The sequence below is a fragment of the Balaenoptera acutorostrata genome, chromosome 14 (genome assembly GCF_949987535.1).
Source record: "Balaenoptera acutorostrata chromosome 14, mBalAcu1.1, whole genome shotgun sequence".
NCBI lineage: Eukaryota > Metazoa > Chordata > Mammalia > Artiodactyla > Balaenopteridae > Balaenoptera > Balaenoptera acutorostrata.
Genome location: NC_080077.1, coordinates 76624664 through 76648664, shown reverse-complemented (window position 1 = coordinate 76648664; position 24001 = coordinate 76624664). Strand labels below are relative to the sequence as shown.

Sequence of the window (24001 nt, the reverse complement as noted above, 5' to 3'; positions counted from 1 at the left end):
CTCCCCAGGGTTTTCTGTATATTAGGGCGATGAAATTTTAGTCCCTTGCCCATTTTAAAACTCCACATTTATAAATCTCTGCACAATGGTTTGTAGTTACATTTAGTATTCCCTTTCCTTAAAACTCTAAGGTAATATGAACTCCTCCTGCTATTCTACGGAAAAACACTTGCCTATAACTCAGCTCTCTTCAACCCTTTTCCCTTTCTCCAAAACTTGTAGATAAAGCTTCTCTAAAACTTTGGAGTAAAACACATCATTCTATTTTTACTAGTTCATACGCTCTCCTAACACTTTAAGTATGGTAGACATTAAAAAAATAAAACTCACTATTCATTATTCATTTTACAAATAGAGTCACTTCCCTAGAAATAGCAAAGAATCACTCAGTCTTCATTTTTTAATAAATGTTTTATTTGAGAATAGTTTTAGATTTACAGAAAAATTGTGAAGAGAGTACAGAGAGTTTGCATATACCCTACGCCCACTTTCCCCACTGTTAATGTCCTACATTAGCATGGTACATTTGTCATAACTAATAAAGATATAAAAATGTCATTATTTCAGGAATACAGTACTTTATTCAGATTCCCTTAGATTTTACCTAATGTCCTTTTCTGCTCCAGATCCCATCCAAGATACCACATGACATTTAGTTGTCACGTCTCCTTAAGGCTCCTCTTGGCTGTAGCAGTTTTCAGATTTTCCTTGTTTTGATGATTTAAGGAATACTAGTCTGATATTTTATAGAATGCCCCTCAATTTAAATTTGTCTGATGCTCTTCTCGTAATTAGACATTATGGGTTTGGGGAGGAAGATTGCAGAGGTAAACTGCCATTTTCACCACGCCATAACTATCTGTTATCTTCACTGATTTATCACTGGTGACGGGGACCATGATCACCTGTCACCTGGCTTAGATGGTCTGTCAGGTCTCTACACTGGTACAGTGACTCTTTTCTCACCCTTTTCCATGCCCAGCCCATGCTTAAGAGGTAAGGAGTTAAACTCCACCTCCTGGAGTGAGCAGTATGTACACGGATTATTTGGAATTCTGCACCGGAAATTTATCTTTTTGCCTCCATTTATTTATTTATTTATTTATGCAATCATCTATTTCTGTGTGGATGCACGGATATTTTACACTTTGCATTATAATCCAATACGACTTATTTTTTGCTCAAATTGCTCTAGCTTGGCCATTGGAGTTCTTTCAGGTGGCCCCTGTGTCCTTTTGACATGCCCCTCTCCCCGCATCATTGTGGGGTTTTATTTGGGCACACCCTTTCTTTCTGGAACTGTAAGATGCTCCAGGTTCCTCTGGTATATTCCTTGCCCCAGCCCTTGATCCAGCCATTTGTCAAAGGTGGCCTAGAGCACAGCATTAGAAACCAAGACCTGGGCCTTGCTGGGTGAAAGCCACGGTCATTTTAAAATCATTTCTCCTCCCCGCCCCTCCTGCTTGACTGTTTCTGCTATTAGACTGCAGGACATTCACATTATTTCAAACTTGGTTCTAAGAAGGAAATTACAGTTTAATTTCTTAGGTATCTGATGATTTTAAGTTCTTATTCTACTTTATATTTTAAAACTATGATTTTAATTTCCTTGTTTTTGCTTTCTGGGTATTAATTTTTGTGTTTTGTTTTTCTTCTTAAAGCCACTGAATGTTCAGGTAGTAAGATTCCTAAGGAAAAGAAGGGTGTGTTACTTCTCTCCAGGCTTAGCTAGGTGCAGTCTGGTAATTCAACTAGAAATAGCAGGGTGTACCTAAGTCCAGGAGGAGCTTAATATATTACTGTCCTTATTCAACCCTGACTGGAAAAGGACTCTGTGATGACCACAGACATGCAAGGGATGGTTGTAAAAAAATGAAGAGGTTGCAACAAAGAAGAGAATGACACACAAATAACACTACCAAACCAAATAACCACCTTGTATTTTATGATGTATATGTGACAGAAAACGGGCTTTGAATACCAGGAATGGCTCTTTCATAGCCGCAGCGTCAAGCATGTATTCTGTCCAACGTCAGGACTTTCAACGGTTTTAAAAAGCCACAAGGATGTCCTATAATAGCTGAGGCTTACCAAATTCTCATGCTACTAGTACTGAGAAAGTCTCCAAAACGACACAAAGAAAAAATATTAATAAATAAATAAATGGATGCTCCCTGGCAATCTGAACAGGTGAGATTACCTATTTGAAATGCTCATCAAAAGGGCAACATCTCTGCACCCAGCTTATGCATACAAACAAAGCACAACATATTAGATCCTGTGATTGCTCTTCCTTCCGCTTTCCCTTCCAATTAGTGCCTGCCAGAACTTACTCCCTCCCTCCCGAGGCAAACACTCTGAATAACGCTACAGAGCCTCAAATGGATGATATATATAAAAACCAGGGATGACTCAGTCACAACGCTTACGCTACTCCTAAAAACCAAGGCCCCCTCAGGGCTACAGCAAACCTACAGTCCAGAGCCAGGAGATCCTGGAAAACAGCTCCGACTGGGTCACTTAACACAGCTAAGCTCACAACCAGATTCAAACTGTTGGCACCCATTATCTAGATTCTAATGGAGCTTACTGAGCCAGTCAGAGACGGGCTGGCTGCAAGCTGGGCATTTGAATGACTGGCACTCCAATCAGAATTGATAAAGGTGGGTCGCCTCCAAACACTGCTTCATCTTTTCTCATGGATACAGGTTGGATTCAGAGGATATGGTCTTTAGCCAGCACAGAGATGGAAAACAACGCACAAATCAATAGAAAAAAATAACTTCTTTTTATTTACAAAAAAAAAAAAATCCAAATATTGGATGCTGTAAACAAAATTCACAATCTGTTCCCTCTAGCGCTGATTCAAATGAGTCAATTTTTAAGAGTCCATTCTCCAGCAACTCCTTTTCTGCCTGTGACACAGACTGAAGTGAAAGTATTCCAAAAGAGTGACCCCAGGTGCGGCGTGCTGCAATCAGGGCCTCTTGGGGCAGGCGATGGTTGTAGAGAGGTCGGAGAGAGAGACAGCCAGCGGGCAGAGCACCCTCCATTCTGCAAGGATTTGCAGCCAGTCTCGCCAAGTTACTTGACATCTTCCAACTTTGTACTTTGACCATGTACTTTGTTAGCAAGCCATTATTACGACAACGTATTACACAGAGATTCTTTCTTAGCGCTGAAAAGGCTATACTATAAGAGATCATAAAGAAATACTATATTCCAACAGGTGGTATATATGAAATTACTTTTTTTTTTTGGCTTTTTGGTTTCATCTAACACACGTTGTCTTCAAACAACAAAAAAGCCTATTTTCGAACTGCTGACAGCTTTTAACATAATACATTTCATTTACAACATAGTTCACAATATTTATTTGACAAGCATTGCATTGAAAACAACTTCACGCACAATAAGGCAACCTACGATCAGCAAACAGAAAGGGGTGGCAAAAAAAATGGTATGTTCACTTTTCTTGGCGTTTCCTCCTTGGCTTGGCTTACAGACATTCTTCCATCCTTGCAATTTTGGAGCCACGTTAAAACAATCCACCCATTACGAAAGTGAGCAAACACTTGATCCCGTTTCTGGAAGGGAAAAGTCCATCTTGATGTAGGACGTCTTGAGGCAACGAGATTTTACTGCAAAGTCAACTTGTTAAAAGGGCACTGTCACAGGTGAAGTGTTCCCTGACATGCCAGGCTGAACAGGTGAGAAGAGACTCCAGAAGATAAAAAACTTCTTCCTGCTTTGAAGTAACAGCACACTCGACCAGATAAACACAAAGGTAAGCAAATCACAGGCACTAATCAGGAATTGAGAGCTGTCCTTTTCTCTGACCTATGACACACGGCTCTCTCTCACCAGACATTCAAATGTTTAGGCCACACATCCACAAAGAGAGACATATATTCCACTGTTTGTTCAACTACATATGCACAAGACAATAGTACATACAAAAGGGAAATAAATTATATAAATCTTAACGTAAATGCTGAAGGTTGTCTTGAGTACAGCCTGTTCTATCTGAATGCCAGGTGCTGGCATTTCCAACTATGCTACCAGCCCCAGAGTAAGCAAGAAAAGAACATAAATATCTGAGAAAACAAATGAAAAGCGTATTTTCCAAGAAGGCCCCTCCAAACAAAAATCTGTGCAATAAAATAACAGCAGGTTATAGCAATGGCATAGCAGTGGCAGAGCCAGAGACCTCCAGATTCTTTCTGAAATAGTGGACGACTCATCGGTCAAGAGTTAGGATGAGAAGGAAGAAGGCAGATCACCAGCTACTCCTCCTCTGTTCCCGAGCGTTCCCTTAGTTTTCTTTTAGGAAACATCCAAACAGGTAAGGAGGCGGAGCTCTGGTTGCTGACAGTTAAGTATCAGGCTTAACCTGCAAATGGAATATTTCCTGGGAATTTACAATGAATTTTTCAAACCCAGGGCTGGAGTGAGGGAGTCTGAGCCAACGTGGGAGAAGAAAGAGTTCCCTACGTAACAGTGAGTGGCAGTGCAGTAGCTGTTACAGCTCGGACAGAATTCACAGGGACGCTGCTACAGCAAACCCATCAAGTTCCGGTTAAGGCTTCAAAGAAAGATGCACAAGAAAGGTAGTGCGGATGGATTAAACCAGCATTGAGCACCTGAGGGATGCCCAGATAACAAATAAATTACACTGCCAATAGGATGATGCTAGTTTCTTCCTCAATCCCTCTTTAACTGATGACAAAAATCTGGTTGACCCTTCACAGCAACGATCAGAGTACGCAGTCATCCACTAGACTTGGTAGGGATTGTGCAGCTGTTTCACGATACAAAGGGAAGGTTTTTGGGTGTTAGATTTGTTTTTAACAAATACATTTTCAAAGACCAGTGTCCAAAGGAATTAAGGGCTGAGAGAAGGGATGGGTTTAGGATTAGCTGTCACTGAACTGAAACAGTAATGCCAGTTCATTTCCCAAAGGTGTAACTGGTCTCTTGGGAAACAGAAAATAAAGTTGGATCTGAATGAATGCAAAGTGAGTGAACTTAAAGTACAGTACTAAATACTTAAATGCAGTGTGACAAACAGGTCAAAGATGTTTCATATTGGCATGAATTTATAAAATTTTATATATAATATATATTTCATATATAAATTTTAAGTAATCGTGCAAATACTCTTTAAAAAGGGTCATTTCACATTTACTAAATTCTAGTGGTCCTGGAATGCACAATGCATTCATTTAAAAATTCATTTAAATATTAATAAGTAGTGTTCAGATCACCAGAAATTCTTTTTTAGCAGTCAGGGATTTAAACAGACTATCACTGATCCATGATCCACTGGATTATACACCATGGAGGTATGCAAGTATTACAAAAAGTAAAAGGGTTCAAACTGTCAAAATGGCAGTTTAGTATAAAAAAAGAGTGCTCTGCCAAACAAATATTCTCCCATTTGTGGAATTCTATGACTCACAAAAAAAAAAAAAAAAAAAAGAAAAAAAGGAAAAAAAAAACTCACTAAAAATGTATAATCTCTGCTCTTCCTATCAAATATATTAATTGTTTTCCTCCTTCATTCGCTTTAATTTTTTTAGATGTGGGTTTTAATTCATCACTGCAATATGCCCACGTCTCATGTCATCCTGTTGAAAACATAAAAGCACACAGTATTTAAACATTTCCTATATGCTACATTTTTCTAGACCATAATCAATGTATTGTGTGTATATACACATATCACAAATATGTATATATATACACATAATATACACACACATACACATGTACCTAGGATAATATCACACCAACAAGGTTAATTTTATACAAGTATTTGTCAAGAAAAAATAGGGCATCTCCTCCACCATTCACAAGCTTATGTGTTGTTTTATTTTCTTCTTGAGTCCCTGATAAAATAGTCATTAAACCATAAAATTTTTCCACTTCAAATTTTCAGAAGGCAACAGGCACTTTGATGTATATCGGTGTGTAACAAATATAGTAACTCTTTATATATTCTACTATTTCTTTTCTACTTGGGTATTTTTATCTGTTAAATCTTTGGTCCTTGAGCATACTTTCTTTGCTACAGCTGTTTTTGCTTGCATTTTCACATTTAAAAAATGCGAGCTATGCACGCAGCTGGAAATAATGGATTGTGTCATCATAAGTTCTGCTGTTTGTTATGAGAACTGCACCAACCTACTACTGCTCATTCGGAGCAAGCCGTTTCTATTAGCGCAATGGGAGAGTTCCACAGAAAGCACTTGCTACAAGCCTCAGATAGTAATCCCAATGTTGGAGTCCCCCTTCCTCCTGTACAGTTGTTACTATCTGAACTCCTGAATTGATAATTTCGTTGGAGTGAGACCCTTTTTTCCTCTGTATTTTCCCTTTTGTGAATTCCGCCTTATAAGAAACTCTCCACTTGTCTTTTTTTCCTATGGCAAAGCTATGGGAGCAGGTACTGCAAACCCATATTGTCATCAAGCTTTTTTTCCCTTGTTATTTTAGGAGAACCTGGTTGCTTTTAATGACAGGTCTCTTTTGTTTCAGGACAGAATCCAGCTGGGTAGGAGAATGAGGTGGGAGGGTTGGCGGTGGTGGTGGGGTGGGTTATTTTGAGATCATGCTCCCATACCTATGAAAAGATCCACAAGCTTTGCCAAGTTTAAAACCAGGAGCAGATCATCATTGCACAAAACATATCCCTAATCATGGCTGGGTCACTCAGCCTTTTTCTTTTTTCTTTTTTTTTTCCTATCTTGTCTGAAATGGCTTCCCCACAGGACACTTTTAAATGATTCCTAATTGCAAGGTAGCCAAGTGGAGTATGTCTGTTGCTGGCATGTGAACACTGGCTGGACCTGTGCAATGTAGTAATTGCTAAAGTTTGCATCTGCTACGTACGGGGCTGGCTGGTAATAGCAAGTGACATTAGCCACGTTAGGGATGACATTTTGGTCAGCTAGCACCCGGATAGCCAGCATTGTGATCAGGTTTAAAGTCTGTCTTCTTTCATGTCCCATCAGGCACACGGTACTCTCATTCACCACTCCATGAAGGGTCATGAGATAGTCATACTTGCGGTCTTCCAAGCCCACGAAGTGGTTCTGCAAATAGGACTCCAGTTTTCTCTGCTGCTCTCCAATGTCTGAGAAATCGATGAAAAACCTAGAACACATATACCTCTGAAGGGTCTTGATCTCATCAGAGGCGGGCCTAAAGCCCCTCACTAAGAGGTTGCAGTACTTAAGCAGGCCTCCCCCTCTGATTTCCTCCGGGTTCCGGGTGGCAATGATCTTGTTACAAAGGTGATCAAAGGCTTCGTGGAAATCGCCATAGACACTCTCCCCGATTATTGTGGGGTGAAACGTTTCAGTCATTGGGTTCTCTGAACATTCGTAAAAGAGGAGAAGAGAGTCTAATTTGATTTGAAAAGAATCTACACTAAATTCAAACTGCCTCCGGAGGGAATCCACAAATTTCAGTTCCACATTTTTGCCACTGTTGTTTGACAGGGATATAAGACTCCATCGGTCAGAGTCATTGCACACTTTAACCATTTTCTGCACATAAGCTTCCTACAATTTAAAAGACAAAACAAGAAGATGAGCAAACCTAGAAAAAAAAATCAATAAATAAGTACATCCTCGTCCCAGCTGAGAATTATTTTGCTCCTTCCCTTCTGTTTTGTCAAGTTTCAGCAAAACACTACCTGCAGGCTTAAACGTTAAACAGTCTTCTCAAAACAACAACAACAACAAGAAATACATTTAACGAGTGGTTTTGCCGTCTGGGAAAGAGACTAGAAATAATGGTGTGAGGCTTCTCGCAGAGGTAGCACAGTACTAGGAGGTTCTGTTGTCATGCCTGACTTTTGAAATGTTATTTTTTGAGAATGATCTTATAGGTACTATATTCACACAATATCACCACAATATTCAAAAGAGAGAAGAGCCTACAGGGAAAAGTTGGTCTGCCTCTCACCCTTGTCCCTAGTCACCTCGTTTCCCTCCTGCTGAGGGAACCGATAGGATCTGTATCTTGTCGGTCCCCCCGGGCTTCTGCAGCTAAAATCAAATATGAACGACATTAAGACATTCTGGGAGGCTGGTTCCTCGGATAATTTTAACTAATTCTATAAAACGAGCTTTGGACCAAAGTGGGGAGGAGGGGACCCATTATATCCTGAACACATGAACCAACCTGGAGAAGCACCATATATATGCTTAACACACGGCGTCACGTGAAGGCAGCTAGGAAATCTATTCACGTTTCCCAATACAATAATAAGCCCATTGACTAGCCTCTGCTGCAGGCTGCTCTCTTCCCAGAGACTAAATCATCAAATGACTCAAAAAAAATTTAAAACATGAAAGGTTCACATCATTTCACTCTTTCACTTATCAGAATCTCCTCGGGACACGACTCAATCAAGGAAAGCCAAGAGTTAAAAAATGAGAAGGAAGAGAAGGCAGGGCAGAGGAGGAAGCAGGAGACTTGGAAGCTGAAGCAGCTGAAACACTCGACACAGTGCACGCACCTTGGTTTACTCAGGAAAAAACTCAAAAGCAAAATCAGCCAGGGCGCCCACCTGGGTCCGGGCCGCAGACGTGCGCCCCTCTGCCCGCCGCGCCGCCCCCCCGCGCCCGGCCCGCCGCCGCCCCCGGCCCCTCTCGGGGGGCTTTACCTTGAGCGTGAGTGGTGTGATCTTCTCTTTGTTCACCCCTTCGGGTAAGAAGTCCAACAGGCAGTCCAGCACGACGTCCTTCACAGTCTGAAACTCCTCTTCCCCGCGCAGGTCGGCGCAGAAGATGAGGTCCAGATCCTTGTAGCCCAGGCCGCTGTCCTGGTGCAGGACGTGGCTGGCGGCCGAGCCGTTGAGGCGCACGTCGCGGACGCCGATGCGCTTCTCGGCCAGGCGCCGCCGCACCACCTTCACGATCAGGCTGGGCTGCAGCTCGAGCGTGGGGAAGTTGCCGCGCCCGTGGATCGGGATGGTCTCGCTCAGGATGCCGTCCAGCCGCTGCACTTGCTCCCAGTTCAGCACGTTGCAGTGCGCCGTGGGGCTTTCGCAATAGTCCAAGCAGTGCCCGCCGAAGCCGCCGCCGCCGCCGCCGAAGTCGCCGCCGCTAAAGTCGCCGGCCAGGGGGATGTAAGGGCCGCCGGCCAGCTCGTCCTCGGCCATGGCAAAGTACCCTTCGCCTTCCGCCATGAAGTGCCCGCCGAACGCCACTGGGCCCTGGTCGGTCCTAAAAGAGAACAGGGGGAAGGAGCGCGCTGAGACGCGCGGCGAACAGGCGAACAGGGGCCCGAGGAGGAAGGAGCGCGCCCCCTCCCCGCTTCGCCCCCCGCCTCGGGGGCTCTCCGGAGACTCTCCCTCCCCAGGCCCCCGCGGTCTCCGGCCCGCGCGCGCCGCGCCCCCGCATAGCAGCCCCGCACCAAAAGTATCTCTGATGCATCTGGAAAGCGCAAGCGGGAGTCCCGTCTGTGTCACCTGGAGGCGGCCGCCCCTTCTAGGAGCGCGGCGAGCGAGGAACCGTGAGGCGGCAACACTTCAGGAGCCGCGAGTGCGCTCCCGGCAGCGGCGAGTGACTTAGTCCTTCCCAGACCCCCGCCGCCCGCGCCAGCCACTCCCGCCCCTCACCCCGCCCGCGCCGCCTCAGCCGCGGTGGTCCCGGAGGTGGCGGCTCCTGCTGGTGCCGCCGCCGCCGCCGCCGCCGCCGCACACGCTCCCGTCTCTGGAGCTTTAGCAGTTGTGCGGGGGGAAATGTCCTCACTACTTTTTTTATACCGGGGCCTCTCGGCGCTTCCGGGGCCCGGCGCCGCACGCTCGCCACACCCTCCTCATCTGCATAGGGCGCCGCCCCCACCCGCCCCGCGGCCGTAGCCCTGCGGAGCCTAGCGCTGCAGCGGCGGGCGCGGTCCCCGGAGGGGGAAGCCGGCGGCGGTTCCCGTGTGCACTGATGTGCACAGACATATATTTGCTGTATGGACCCCCCTCTACCCCGCCCCTCTTTTTTTCCCCCCCAACGACGAAACACTTACGATGCCTCAAGTGTTCTAAATGGCCCTCACAACTGGTTCCCGGCTAAAGACGCGCAACTGCAGCAACTTCCAACATAAAATTCTCGCCGTTTATGGCGCGTCATTGCAGCTTAATGACGCTGCTCCAGAGGGTCTTTCGACACCCGTCCACCCCCCACTTTTTAAACTGTGTGGTGTAGGGCTAGGCCGTTTACTCCGTTAATAAACCGGGCCTCGGCGTGAACTAAAGCGTCCACTTCCCCGTGCCAATCAGGTGCCGCGCGCAGGCGGCAGGGCAGGCTCCCGGGGTTTCGATTCTCGAAATCTCGGGCGGCGCGGGGAAGTCCGGGCGAGCCCACTGAGCGCGGGGGGCGGGGCCGAGCGTGAGTCCGTCTCCCGCGCACGGGCGGCTCGGGGCGGCTCCGGGCGGCCGGGGCGCGGCGCGCGTCCCCGACCGGACGCCCCGGCGCGTTGGGCGGCCCGGCGGGCGCGCGGCCGCTGGCCGAGAGCGAGGCGGGCCCGGAGCGCGGCGCGGGGAACGCGCGGCCGCCGGGTCGCGCGAAGGGCCGCTGCGTGGAGCCGGACGTTCGGCGGCGCGCTCTCTCGCCGGCAAGTGAGGAGCCGAAGCGTGTTCGTCGTCGGGCGCTAAGGTTTGCCTTTTTCAAGTGAATGTGAATGTCAGTGTGACACGAGCTAGTTTTCCACGACCCGCGATAGTACGAGTTCAAAGGACACAAGCGTTCCTCCCCCAGCCCCTCAACTTCAGTCGCCTCGGCGGCGCGAAAGGAGTGTAGCATTATGTCCGCGCGCACTCGCGCTCGCACCCACGTCTTTGCCAGAAAGCGCGCCCTTTCTTCGGGCCGTCCATTCCAGCCGCTAGCTGCCTCTTTCCAAACGGAGAGTAACTTTCCTTCGCTTAGAGGCTGGGGGGTGGGCGGGTTGCGGGGGGAAAGGGGGACGCGCCTGGGAAGCTGAATACTCCCGCCCGTGGCCCCGCGCGACCCCAGCCGCCCGGCCTGTGAGGGAGAACGGCCCGCCCCCTCCAAACTGGGGGAGCCCCGGCCTCGTCACCGAAGCTGCGCGTCAGGCGCGCCGGGGAGCGGGGCTCGGTCACCCGCGGAGCGTCCAGCTGCGTGGCAACGCCGCCCCCTGCCGGTGCCCTGCGGAGCTGCGTTCCCGAAGCGGGGGAGCCGGCTGGACCTCAGACGGAGGCCCTGATCCCTCCGCGCCGGCCTCGCACGGTGGGGTGGTCGGGGAAGGGACCCTAGGACGACCAAGCACACAATTCTCACAGGCCCGTCGCTTCCCCAGAAGCACATTCATGGGTCCAGGCACCCATGCATAAATGCATCCATTCTGCCCCGGCGTTCAGAAGAAGTACGTATAGGTAATGTGGCTTGACCACCTGTTACGTGCCAGGCACCAAGCTGAGTGCTGAGGCTTTCAGAAGTACTGCGTTTCAAGCAGTCTAGTGGGCAGGACAGGCAAGTAGAGAATTACGGTTCAGCTGTACATGTGTTATGGGAGAGGAACGATGGGACACAGAGCAGCAGTGAGCTCCCTAGGATCAGGGGAACTGGGGGAGAAGACCGGAGGAGAGATGTCCCTTGGATCGGATCATGAAAAGTGGATTTTTCTTGCTCGTTGAGGGAGAAGGAGAAAAGCACCGTCAGCAGAGGGAAGAGTGTAAAAGAATGAGAGTTTGAGCAAGGCTGTATAGACCACCACGGTAAGAAAGGAGATTGGGGCGTCGCCGGGAACTTACTGAGCGCCTCTGGGCCGTACTCTGCTTACCTCTCGACAGCTAACACCTCATTTAATCTTCAGTTGAGAAGATATTCTTCTCAGTTGAGAAGGGATTTGGAAACCGAGGAACTGGGAGGTAAAGAGATTTGCCCCTTTCATGGCTAATAAGTGGTGAGGTCAGGCCTTGAACCCAACCCATTTCTCTGGGAGTGCTGTTTAGCCATCGTTTTCAGGAATGGGATACCTGTAGCTTACCAGTACCTCCCATTGGAAGGCAAGACAAGTACAGAGGCAAAAACGATTTGAAACAAAAAGAAGAGGCCTGTTAAAAGTGCTTCTCTCAAAGGCTAATATGAATTCTGCCCCTGAAAACAAGGGCAAAGGAGTAGATCATGTATTAGGTACACTGCACTAAAAAAAAATCAAGGGGTTAGCCCCACTGCCATTATTTTGTACTTAAACCCTTTTTCAAAAAAAAAGTGGAAGAAAAAGAAAAATATCAGAAAAGTCTCAGAGCCTCTGAGCACCGGGGCTTCATGTATGTACGCCCAGGATTTTGTTCTGTAGGGCTAAAGGAATCTGCATTTCAGCGCGTCTCCCATGTGATCCTAACACGGGCCCAGCCACACTCTTCACCTAACTAACAAGGGCCACTGCAGCCTGGCTCTCTAGGTGGGCACCCTCTCCCCAGCAGAGGCTGCTCTTTTCCACCCAGCTGCTCTCATGGCCTCCCCCAAGAGTGGAGGGCATGGCTGAGAGGCAGAACTGGAGCCTGAGGCCAGATACAGAGAGACTGCGATGCATCCGACCCTGTGCAAGGGGAGGAGATGAGTCCCAGCAGCAGCGGGGCAAGACCCCTTCTCCCAAGCTGCCAGGGCTTTGTGGCTGACACTTCCCTGACCCTTTAACAAAGCATTCCCCATCCCCATCCGGGTTCTCCCTTCATAGCAACCTTCCAAATCCCCATGATCCAGACCCACCGCCTCCTGCCCTGGGACATCTGGGATCTCTTACTTCTGGCAGCCCTGGATGGTGCTTTGACTGGAGTCATATGGGCCTGATTCATAGTGGCCACTGGATACATACTGTTGCATGAAAGCATCTGTTGTTCTTTGTCCCTCTTCTCCCTGTCTTCCAACTGAGATAATATTTACATTCTGGAGAGAAAAAAAATGTTCATCCTTACATGAAATTGCAAATTTTGCAATTGCAAGCATTTTTTTTCCCTAGAAACCAAAGTAATTATCAAATGAGAAAGTCTATACTCTCCAAACACATTCACAACCAAGATCATCTCTCAACACAGTTATCCTTGGATTAAATTTAGATGCACAGTTGTCATATATATGTGTGTTTGTGTGTGTGTGTCTATTAGGCTTTAGCTTCTGAACCTTTTTGGTAAATAATTTACTTTTCCTCATCTAAAAGGGGAAAAAAAAGATCTATGGCAATATAATGTTGTAAGTCTGTATCTGTAATCCTTAATAGAAAGCTTTACATACATTTCTGAGAAAAACAAAAACAAAACACAATTAGTTGACCTTGCTTTAAAAGTTACAGTGACAATCAATCTGGACTTAGCACAATAAGAAGAAATTCAGTTTTGGCCTGAATAATACCGTTATTGAGTTGGTTATAATGTGCCAGACAGTATGCTCAGTATTTTATATACACCATTTCTTTTAAACTTTCTCCAAATATCAGAGGTTTGCATATCACATCCCCATTTTCCAGATAAGGAAGATGAGGCAGAGGAAGGTTAAGGAACTTGCAGAAGTGGCAGAGCCTTGGTTCAGAGCCATGTGTGTGTCTGCTCTCCATTCCTTTCCCTGCCTTCTGCCTGTCTTCTCATTTTCCTTTTAGACTTAAAACTGAACTGGAAATGCACTCTGCTCCTTCCTTCTTTCCAAGTTCTGTACGTTCAGATTGGACACATCACTGAAGCCCAAGGTGTTTTATCCCGAAACAGCTCTTGGGGCCAGAATGCACCTGCCTGGGCTGATGGGAGTTTCTTCCTCAGTCAGGAAGGCCTGCCACCCTGGCAGGGGGACCTAGCAAGCCAGCAGCCTTCCAGAGAGCCTGCGAGAAAACCACACACACACACACTGTAACAGGGTGGGAGGTTCAGAGTCTGCACCAAGTTCACTTAGCAGTTGTGCTGCCCTTCCCATTTTGCTTTGTCTGCTTCCTTCCTTTTCAGGAATGGTTTCAGAAAATAAGCAGCAAACAAATATGCAGTGATTCCCTCAAGCTCTCCGCAGAAGGAGAGAGAGAAGAGCTCAGAACACTGCTGTTAGGACCACTTCTTTTCTCTCCCCAGATTCTTGTCTCGCTCTTGATCTTTTCACACCAGCCCTGTCCACTCTCTCCATGGATTATCCACCTTCCCCTGCTTCTGCTCTTTGATCCTTTCCACCAAAAGTGACAGGACCCTGCAGGAACTCCTTGCCCCTCTCCCTCTCCCGGGTCAGAGCAGTGGCAACGTGAGGAGTTTGGGCCACTCCCCACCTCCTTGCCATTCACCGCCTTCCTAGGGAGAAGCCCAGTGGTTCCTGAGGCCACTGAGGGACAGACAGGCGTCCTTCTCCGGGCATGCCCGTGCGGAAGTCCACATTGCAGGGCAAACCAGAGAGCTCTCTGCCGTCCCGTTAGTGTTAGTAGAAAAGCAGTCAGTTAAAGGGCTTCGTGTAAAAATTAAAACTCACTTGGGAAACTACATTACCTCTTTTCCCAGGGAATGCTGCTTGCAAAATGACTCTCCCCATGTTTTTTTCAGGGAAATAAGTGTTTATTCAGGGCCTATCAAAGGCCAGAAACATCCTAAGTCATACAGCTTCTAGTCTTGGGAATAGCGGTCCATCATGTTATTACTTGTATGGTTATTAGCAATCAACAGGTTAGTTGTATATTTTAAACTATTCAAACCTTTTTATTCTGTACTACCTCATTTTATCTTCAAAATTATTCTGACCAATGTGCAGTCCTAATTTTAGAGATGAAGAAAGTCTAGGTAGTTTTTCGTAAGTTTACATAGCTAGTTCTGGAAAAGTTAAAGCGAGACTCAGTTACTCTCAGTCATGAGCCAGCACCCTTTTCTTGGGACCACACTGTTTCATCTTCTATCTGTGAGTGTATTTAAGTAATCAGTAACAAATCATTCAGTTTGAAGAGATCCTCTAGCCACACAGAGGGTCATTTGTATGGACTGCATTCTCACCTGTGAACATCTTATAAAAGCGTCTGTACTCTACAGTTGAGCATCTTCTAAGTGTCATTTCCTAAGGTTATTTTTAAGAGTATTTATTTGAAATATATGACCACGTAAAAATACTTCTTTGCACAGTCAGAGATCAGTGAGCTTAGGAAATTCAATATGCAAGCAACATAGTCCTGTGTCATCACTCTTAAAATCAAACTCAATACAGATCATCCTTTAATAGAGTTTTTCATCAGAAAGATGAGCCAGTATTTTCTTGTGCTACTATCAGTGCCGATTATGCCGGAAGTTCTTCCTGTTTTAACATCTTGGTGAAACGCTTGCCGTTTAAATCAATGTTGCAACTCCCTTGGGCCAGACTGTTTTCTTTCCTCCAAACAAAAGAGACATTCAAAAGTCACATTCATTTGGCAAAATGTAAACTAGAAATATACATGTATTTTCAAAACCTACCAAATATGAATAAGTAAACTGTTTTTCCCCAAAGTCATATTTATATTACGAGTTTTTCCTTCTGCAATTTGTACTAGAAGAATGTTTAACTTCTCTGAAGAAAATGTCGTTGTTTACTTGTGGTGCTTGTAAAGCTTTGAGAAGGGCACAAGGGGGGAATATAATGAATTATTCCTCTTTTCTAAAAGGAATTTGGCCAAACTATGTGTGTACCTTATGAAAAGGGGAAAAAAAAGACCATCCTCTATGGGTATACCCAGCTCATTCATATACATTTTTAGCCAATTCTTACCTTGTACCTATGTTGATATATTTATTGGCCACGGATAGTTGATCTATATGAGCTTTCAACATTTCAGAGATAACTAAACATGGTATATATCGATTTTACTAGCACCATTTTGATATGCCAAATTCAGAAATTGCATAACTACCATATGAATTTATAGCAGTTACAAAAAATATACTTGCTCACATGCTTAGACCATACACTGATTCAATAATGCATATACTTCCTTGTTTGAAAGGATCTTTTTTTAACATTTCTACCATCACTTTCTTTGTTAAAGTCTTTTCCTCTTCCTTCCCTTACCTCAAAATTAGCTGCTGCAAAGAAAGAAATAACAAATTAAATAGTACAATTAATGTTATCCTGATGTTTGGGAGAAATTGCTCTGGAATATTGTAAGCAACCAAAAAGCACATTGTCTTAGAAAGTCTGAGAAGCTGAACACAACAAATAATACTTAAAAGAAAGTTTTTTTCCAAAAGCTACTAGGATGATGAACACGTTTAAAAGACAGGTTTTTTTTTTAAACTGTTCAAGTTGGACTCTGGGAAGATAAATTTGACCACCTTGAAAATTCCGGGCTCCTTAAGTGAAATATGAACGGGAAAACCAACTGCAGACTCTCTAAGCACTAAGACACCTGGATTTATTCTAGCAATGTGGGATAAAAGAGATTCAAGTTTAACTTTCTAATAAAAGAAAGGCTTTAGTATGCTAGTGGATTAGGCATTACTTGAGAAGGTGTAGGGGGAAAGCAAGAGCTATCAAAGCTGTTAATATTTGAACCATGGAAGCTTCTGACTGGAGATGGATTTCTAAGAAGCCACAACTCTAGCCGGGGTCCTAGAGATTAAAAGGGAGTTTGCGCTAACACATAATTGAGTAGCCACAGTTTAGATAACTCAAAAGGGCAATAGAACTGCCCTCCAGGTTTTGAAATTTGTAATTACTCAATGAGGTCATTGTTTAGCATAAAAGAAGTGACATTCTTAATTTTGCTTATCAGAAAGCCATTTTACAATATTAAAAAAGAAAAAAAATGGCACATGAGATTCTGTGCTCCACAACCTCTCCCTGGTTTCCATTAAAATTCTGAAGATATTTGGTTTTCCCTCCACTGGCATTAATTTGGTAGCCATACTGTCCCCATCTACTCAGCGTGAGTTCCCTGTGAGCAGTAATTCAACGTACTTGCACTGACCAAGAATATATGACTTTGCTGTGTGTTAAAAATAAATGCTTCTTGTGAGCACTTGTGACTTGTCTAGTTTATTCTAGTCTTCTACTCCTGACATGTCTTGGAACATTATCTCTGTCCTTCTTTGGGTTACAGGGCTTGTTGAGAAAGTCACCAGTCACAGGTGTGTACATGTGACACCGGCACCTTGAAGTCTCTGGAGCCCTGGAAACTCCTGCAGGTTAGTCCATTTCTTGCTCAGAGTAGCACATCTATATTTTTAATTCATTATTTAAAAAATAAAATCAATAATCATAAAAATAAAACATTAAGAATAGTCATATTTCACTTTAAATTTTACTATAACATTATAATTATGTAGTACATTGCAGTGTTTTCTATTTTATATGTTATAACTCTAGACCAAGTGCAGAGATGACTTTTAAATATTTCTGACATGAAAGTAATTACCCTTTGCTTATTGGATAGATCACTATTTTGAGTCACACTTTCTTCATAAATCAAAGAAATTGAGTTATCATGACTAATTCTTAATCTGCTTTGTGTCTAAAGATAGCAAACATTTGGATTAAAACATTGAAAAACAAGGTAATTATTTAGATGTTTTATCTACATGATATTAAACAGCCAGATGTCTGGTTAAACTTCTTATGTTTAATAGAGCAAATTGGAAATTTCAGTTGTCTTCTAAATTTAATTAAAGACCAGTTTGATCAAAACATTTACTCTGGAACTTACATTATTGATTTTGAATGCCTGTATTGATCAAATTAACCAGAGGCTTTGCAAACTGTACTTTAAGCTGCACTAAAACCTGGGTAGCCTGAGGCTTTAGCTCCCCTTAAATCCCAGTGCAGTGCACAACCCCTGAATCGGTGAGTTGCTGTGTGTGTGTGTGTGTGTGTGTGTCTTGCAAGAGGGGGTTTGGTCACAGCCGTAGTGGGAAGTGAGCCTATGGGGGTACACATCTGCTTATATCTCCCCTAATTTTTTCTCTAGATATTTGTTCTTTCCCACATCGTTTCTCATTCCCTATTCATTAATACAGATAAATGACTGTTGAATCAATCTAGTGCTATCAGCTGCTATTAACCTTTTGTAAATCCTTAAGGTCTGATCACTATGGTTACCTAAAAATCACCTGGCAAATAATGTAGATTAAGTAGCCTAAATATGTCCTGTGTGTCTCTAGTAAAAATTCTCTGTTTAGGAAGATAATGTTTTCAGTTGGAATATGGTCAACTTTAAAGTTTTAATAAATATTCTCGATGCTATCATGAAACAGTTTCCAAATTTATGATCATTTGATGACTCATTTTTCTGAAGCCCCAATTACATATGATTAATGGGATTTTATTGCAGATTTAACTTTTCTCTCTTGTTTATTCTTCAGTGCTTCTGGGAATACTTCAAAAGTTTCTACCACATTCTGTTTTTTAAATCAAGTGATTGATGAAGAATAATCAGTTTTAGATTTCAAATTGTGCTTTCATACATGAGCTATAAAACTTAAAATATAACATTTACTTGTATAAGGATGTTATGTTACTACTTATTCAAATTTTATAGTAATAAGCATATTGATAAAAACTTTTGTTCTTATTTTCTTAGAACATTTAAGTATAGTGACTGTATAGCTCAAATTTTTAAAAGTATGTGGCCTGAAAATTCTAATAGGCTTATGAGAACAAAGGGACAGTATATATATTTTTTTAACATCTTTATTGGAGTATAATTGCTTTACAATGCTGTGTTAGTTTCTGCTTTATAACAAAGTGAATCAGCTATACATATACATATATCCCCATATCTCCTCCCTTTTGCGTCTCTCTCCCACCCTCCCTATCCCACCCCTCCAGGTGGTCACAAAGCACCCATCTGATCTCCCTGTTCTATGTGGCTGCTTCCCACTAGCTATCTATTTTACATTTGTTAGTATATATAAGTCCATGCCACTCTCTCACCTCATCCCAGTTTATCCTTCCCCCTCCCCATGTCCTCAAGTCCACTGTCTACGTCTGCGTCTTTATTCCTGGGACAGTGTATTTTAAGTTTGTTTAGTTCTTCAAAAATCTAAGATATCATGGTCATCCATCCACCAAACAGGATTCTGATTATGCCTTCAGTTCTTTCCTCTCTGACAGCAACATTGCATATCATCTGTTGGCCATTGTGAAGTTATAGCAGAAATGAAATATAGGGGTTTCAACTCAACATTCACAAACCCATAGAGGTATCACCATACTCTCCCACTTAAAGATTTTGTACACCTAATTGAAGCACTGATCACAAATATCAGTTGTAAAATTGAAATGTAAATTATTCTCTCAAAGCCTGTGGACAAATGTGGTGTCCCATTGAAGAGCACTGTAGTCTTCTCAAATGCAGGGGCCCCCAGTTTTAGTCTCTTGCTGTGACTTTATCCATAAGGCGCCCTTCATCTTTGGCCCCAGTCCAATTTGCTTTCATTTGGGGCCAATGCCACTTTGTTTTTTTAAATCCAATTTTGGCTAATAAATGCTTACAACGTATTTTACTATGTTTAATAGCACTAGGAAATTGAACTTTGATTACAATTAAGTAGAACATAGCAAATATGATATCATTATAGCATAAGTTGTTTCAGCATCTGTGTTAGATTACATTATCCAAACACATGAAACAGTAAAATTTCTGACTTGACCATCCCCTGCAGGCAGTGACCTGCTGCTTCTTGCCAGTTGAAGTCTGTTTTTTGTTATTGCTTTCCCTGTCAGTGGATCATCCTCATAATTCCAGAAATGCTGTTGAATTCCCAGTTGTTTCCTATATTTTTTATCTGTTACATTATTCCAGAATTATAATTGAAGGAGAAAGAAAGAAAGAAAGAGAGAGAGAGAGAGAGAAAGAAAGGAAAGAAAGAAAAGAAGGAAGGAAGAAAGAAAGAAAAAGAAAGAGAAAGAAAAGGAAGGAAGGAAGGGGAAGGAAAGAAAGAAAAAGAGGAAGAAAGAAAGAAAGAAAGAGAAGGGAAGGAGGGAAGGAAGGAAGGAAGGAAAAGAGAGAAAGAAAGGAACAGAATGGCTGCTCTTACAGAACTTCACAAACCATTTTCAATCACGATTTAGGTAAAAGGTCAAACTCTCGTCCAAAAATAGCCAGTTCATTTTGTTTCTAATAAATTTTAATTCAAAGCATTTTGGCCCTAGGGAGAAACTAGGTTTGTTCCGAAGGTCCAGAGATGCTGGAGATCAGCTGTGTTCCTTTAACCTCATGGCAAGGCTGCCTTAGTTAATGCCGCATTTTCCTGATTATTCATTGCTTGGGAAAAGTCAATGGCTGACATAGAAATAGCTGAGTGCATTATTCTAAAATGAAGTGATTAAATCATGAGGTTGAGAGCCGGTTGCAGGAACCCTGGGGATGGATATTTTTTCCTAGTTCTTAAGACAGATTTTTTTCTATGAGAACTCACAACAACAATTAATCCCTTCAAAATGATGGGGCCATAGTAAACTCTATTCAAGGTTGAGCCTCAGGGGGTGTGGGGAGGAGCAAAATAGTTAACACAAATCTCTGTTGAGGAATTATAGGGGCCCAGAAAGATATGGACTGAAACACCCACACGTACATTTATGTCATAGATTTGGAGAAACGATCCCCCGGTGTTGAGCCGAGAAGGAATAAACATAAGGTTATTATGGTGGGCCAAGCTGGAAGGGTAGACTGGGCAATATGAAATGAGAAGGTGCATGGTGATGTATCTCAGAGCGTGCCTGGTGCTTTGCAGGCCAGCTCTACCGCAGGAGCTGGAGTGGGACCCTAACGCTTAGGAGCAAAAGCCCCCAATGGCAGAGGGGGTATCCGGAGCCAGGTGGTGCTCTCCTGGGCATCAGGCCCCCGGAGGTTCAGATGATGCTCCCAATATCTGACTTCAGGGAATTCTCTCTGAGGACGTCTACCTTGAGGCCCAGCCAAATTTATCTTTTTCCAAGTCCCACCTGGACTCCAAAGCAGGTGTATCCTGATCTCCATCCTCCAGCTGGCTGCTGGTGAGGGGTGACACTGTGTACAAAATCTGCTTGTAGATCTGGAACTGCTGGGTTAGAAAGAGGGACCTTTAATCCCTAGGACAAAGCGGTTTACAGTGCCTCTTCGACAGGACTGCCCGTGTAGTAAACTGGCAGGTTATCCGTGGTCTCCGTAACAGGAAGGATCTCCAAAGTTAGAGAAGATGGAAACATCTTCCTTATTCAAACACCACATAAAACCCTCTAATTAAGTTCTGAGCCAAGAAGAGATCTCAAAAAGAACAGCCAGCTGGCAGGAGCTGGCCCTACCAGCAGCCTCTGACCCATTTACCTGAGCACTGTCTTTCTGTGCGGCCTGTCACTTTGATTACCTCTGTTACCACTAATTCTGGGACCTGATAGCTTCTCTTTAAATTGTTGGCCTACGTATAACTACATCCTTCCTTTACTTCATTCTTGTGCCATAGAGACATGTAGCATTTTCAAAATTAATGTGATTCAATACTAAACTAAAAAGGCAAGTTGCCTCACATCAAGTCACATTTCCAAACTCCCCAAGTTCTTGATCCTAAGATGAGTACGACCCAGCCCCCCAAACTGTGCAATTTCCTGCCCAGAGTCCTCTCCCACCACCCCATCCTACGTGTTAGTTGGTCAGAGTTTTCTAGCTGCCGTATTTTTTCCTCATTCTTGTAATGTGGTATGTGTTCAAACAGTAGGCTGAGATAGATAGTAAGAAGGGATGGTCAGGAAAGGCCTCTCTGCAGAGAAAATAATTAAGTCAAGAATTAAAGGATAAGCAACAGCTAGCCAGGAGAAGTTGAGGAACGAGTGTTCCTGGCAGACGGAGCACCTGATACCCAGGCAGCAAGAATCTGGTGTCCTGGAGGTACCGACACAAGTTCTGGAGGGCCAGAGTATATTGAGGAAGAAGAGAGGTCCTAAGATAAGGCTGGAGAGAAAGTCAAGGGCTCCATCTTGTAGGCCATGGTGAAGAGTTTGGACTTCGCTGTGAATGCAAGAAGCCACTGAAGTGTTTGTGCAGGCGAGTTACATGTTCTGAGTTATCTCTTGAGAGCCTCCTTGCTGCTCTGTGGAATAAGGCATCAAAGAGGAAAACACAGAAAAAGGGAAACTAGCTAACAGGCTCCTGCAGATACCCAGGCAAATGGTGACGCTAGCTTTGACTACTGTTGTTCAAACTCTGAGTCACACAATCATTTTGGTGGTCTTGACCAGCGATATCAGTGAAATAGAAATGGTGTGCAATAGAAAATATCAGAGGCCATCGTATCACTTCATGATGTTTTCTCTCAGTTTCTTATGGACATACATATAGATATTCAAGTAGTGGATTGTACCGTGAAGTGGGTTTATCACTCTGAATAGTGATCAAAGAAGCCACTGACCAATACAAGATGGCCACAGTGGAGGAAGAAAGAAGAGGAGATCCATCACCATGCAAATGTCTTCAAATACATGGAGATGGAAGAGATCACCTTAAAAAGGACATGGAGAGGAGACAGAGTTCTGTGATATATTTTATTTCATTTTCAGTATTGCATTCCTATATTTATACCCTGCCTATTCTTTAAAAAATTATTTACAGTAACTTATGCAGAGTGATAATCAGATTGTACCATTGACACAGGAAAATGAGAGCTAACCAGCCATTTTTTTAAACGGTACATTTAAAAAGAATTGGAACATAACCTGATGGTCACCAGTAGGTCTTTCCCTCACCTTTCAGCATTACTTTTCTGGATCACTGATGGATCTCTAGCAGAGTTTATAAACAAGTTCAGAATATTTACCCAAATAGTTGCGTGAAGCGGAGGAAATATTAAACTCTATGTCTGTTCAGTCTTCATTTCTTCTGAGGGAGTGCCCCTTGATCTTCTGAGGTAACAATACCAGTTTTGTTGAACTTCTTGACAATGCAGTCTGATCTCTGCTTGGTTTAATGTACAAAGTCACCACCATACGACTAACTATTCAAAAACTTGCATTATCACCGCAATGAGTGATAAAAAATGTATTGTGCTTTGGGTCAAATGCCCTGTTTATGTTTCATTTTGCCTAATATAGGATAGAATGACCTCTCTTAGAGAAGGTCATCTAAATGAGTCTCTCTATCCATATCTACTTGAGCATCTTGAATTTAATCTGCTATTTGGGATAGTCTCTAACCTGATGAGAAATAGATTTATAATAAAACATCATTGAAATTCAGAAGCTTGCCTTGGAAAGAAAAGGTACATGCCATGGGCAATTAGCAAATGCAGAAATCCTTTAATTATAAACCATGCCTTTGCCTGAGGAACTTTGTACTATGCTGACGAGAGGCAGAATCTAATAGTAAGCCTTTTCATTTCAGGTCCACATATACACACACCCACGATCTAGGAACATGTTAAGACCCATATGCTCCAACGACCCATTTACAAATTGCTAGATGAGAACAACATTAACTCCTTACTCCCTTTGCCATTTAAAGAAAGCAAGCGTACTACTTCATCACCTTTCTTCTTCCTGGGATTCTCTGCATCAGTTGTAAAAACATGCTTCTCTCCCCTCCTCCTATCAGACTCTTGTCTTGCTTTGGGGGTAGGTGACAACCAAAGACTATAGTGGTATTTTAATAGCAGACTCTTAAAGATTTTATAGTCAAAGGAATGAGTCTCTAACTGTAGAAAATTAACTTCCACTGGGAACTTTACTAGCTGCCACTTGAGGTGCCTTCCCCATTGCTTCTCAAACTGGACCACCCAGGTAACTAACTGCATATGCTGAGTGTCCACACATTTTGATAAAGCCACCCAGAGAGCCTCTCCTGACCCAACTAGTTATGCTGCTGACTCTACTGTAAAGCCATTCCTGTGCCAAACGAAACACAGAATTTCAGCAAGTAAGGAGCTGAAGACAGGGTAGCATCATCATTTTCAATCTGTTTTTTCATTCTCAAACCGCACAATGTTGACCCTTTCTGCAGAATTTCAGTTTGGCTTTTATCATTCACTGAGGAAGTCTGGTACATATAACAGCTTCCTTTTAACATAGATAAGACCAACAGGCTA

The 24001-nt window shown here is 43.6% G+C and overlaps 1 protein-coding gene and 1 long non-coding RNA gene across 5 annotated transcripts in view; one reads left to right on the top strand and one right to left on the bottom strand.

Annotated features, from left to right (window-relative positions):
* Window positions 1–2765: 2765 nt before the first annotated feature.
* Window positions 2766–10307, bottom strand: TENT5A (terminal nucleotidyltransferase 5A). Of its 4 annotated transcripts, none has more exons than XM_057527981.1 (3): window positions 10036–10307; window positions 8678–9239; window positions 2766–7568 (listed from the first exon to the last, which is right to left on the bottom strand). In XM_057527981.1, the coding sequence occupies exons 2-3, from the start codon at window positions 9200–9202 to the stop codon at window positions 6792–6794; spliced, it is 1302 nt and encodes a 433-aa protein (XP_057383964.1). In that variant the 5' UTR covers window positions 9203–9239; window positions 10036–10307; the 3' UTR covers window positions 2766–6791. The 4 variants fall into 4 exon arrangements, with proteins under 4 accessions (XP_057383964.1, XP_057383963.1, XP_057383962.1 ...); XM_057527980.1 differs by lacking the exon at window positions 10036–10307 and adding an exon at window positions 9635–9754; XM_057527979.1 differs by lacking the exon at window positions 10036–10307 and adding an exon at window positions 9485–9621.
* Window positions 10308–10496: 189 nt separating this feature from the next.
* Window positions 10497–24001, top strand: part of LOC130704756 (uncharacterized) — a 138184-nt gene continuing 124679 nt past the window's right edge. The window contains exons 1-2 of the long non-coding RNA XR_009005223.1: window positions 10497–10664; window positions 17053–17137. This is a non-coding gene — a long non-coding RNA (uncharacterized LOC130704756). The remainder of the gene's footprint in view (window positions 10665–17052; window positions 17138–24001) is intronic.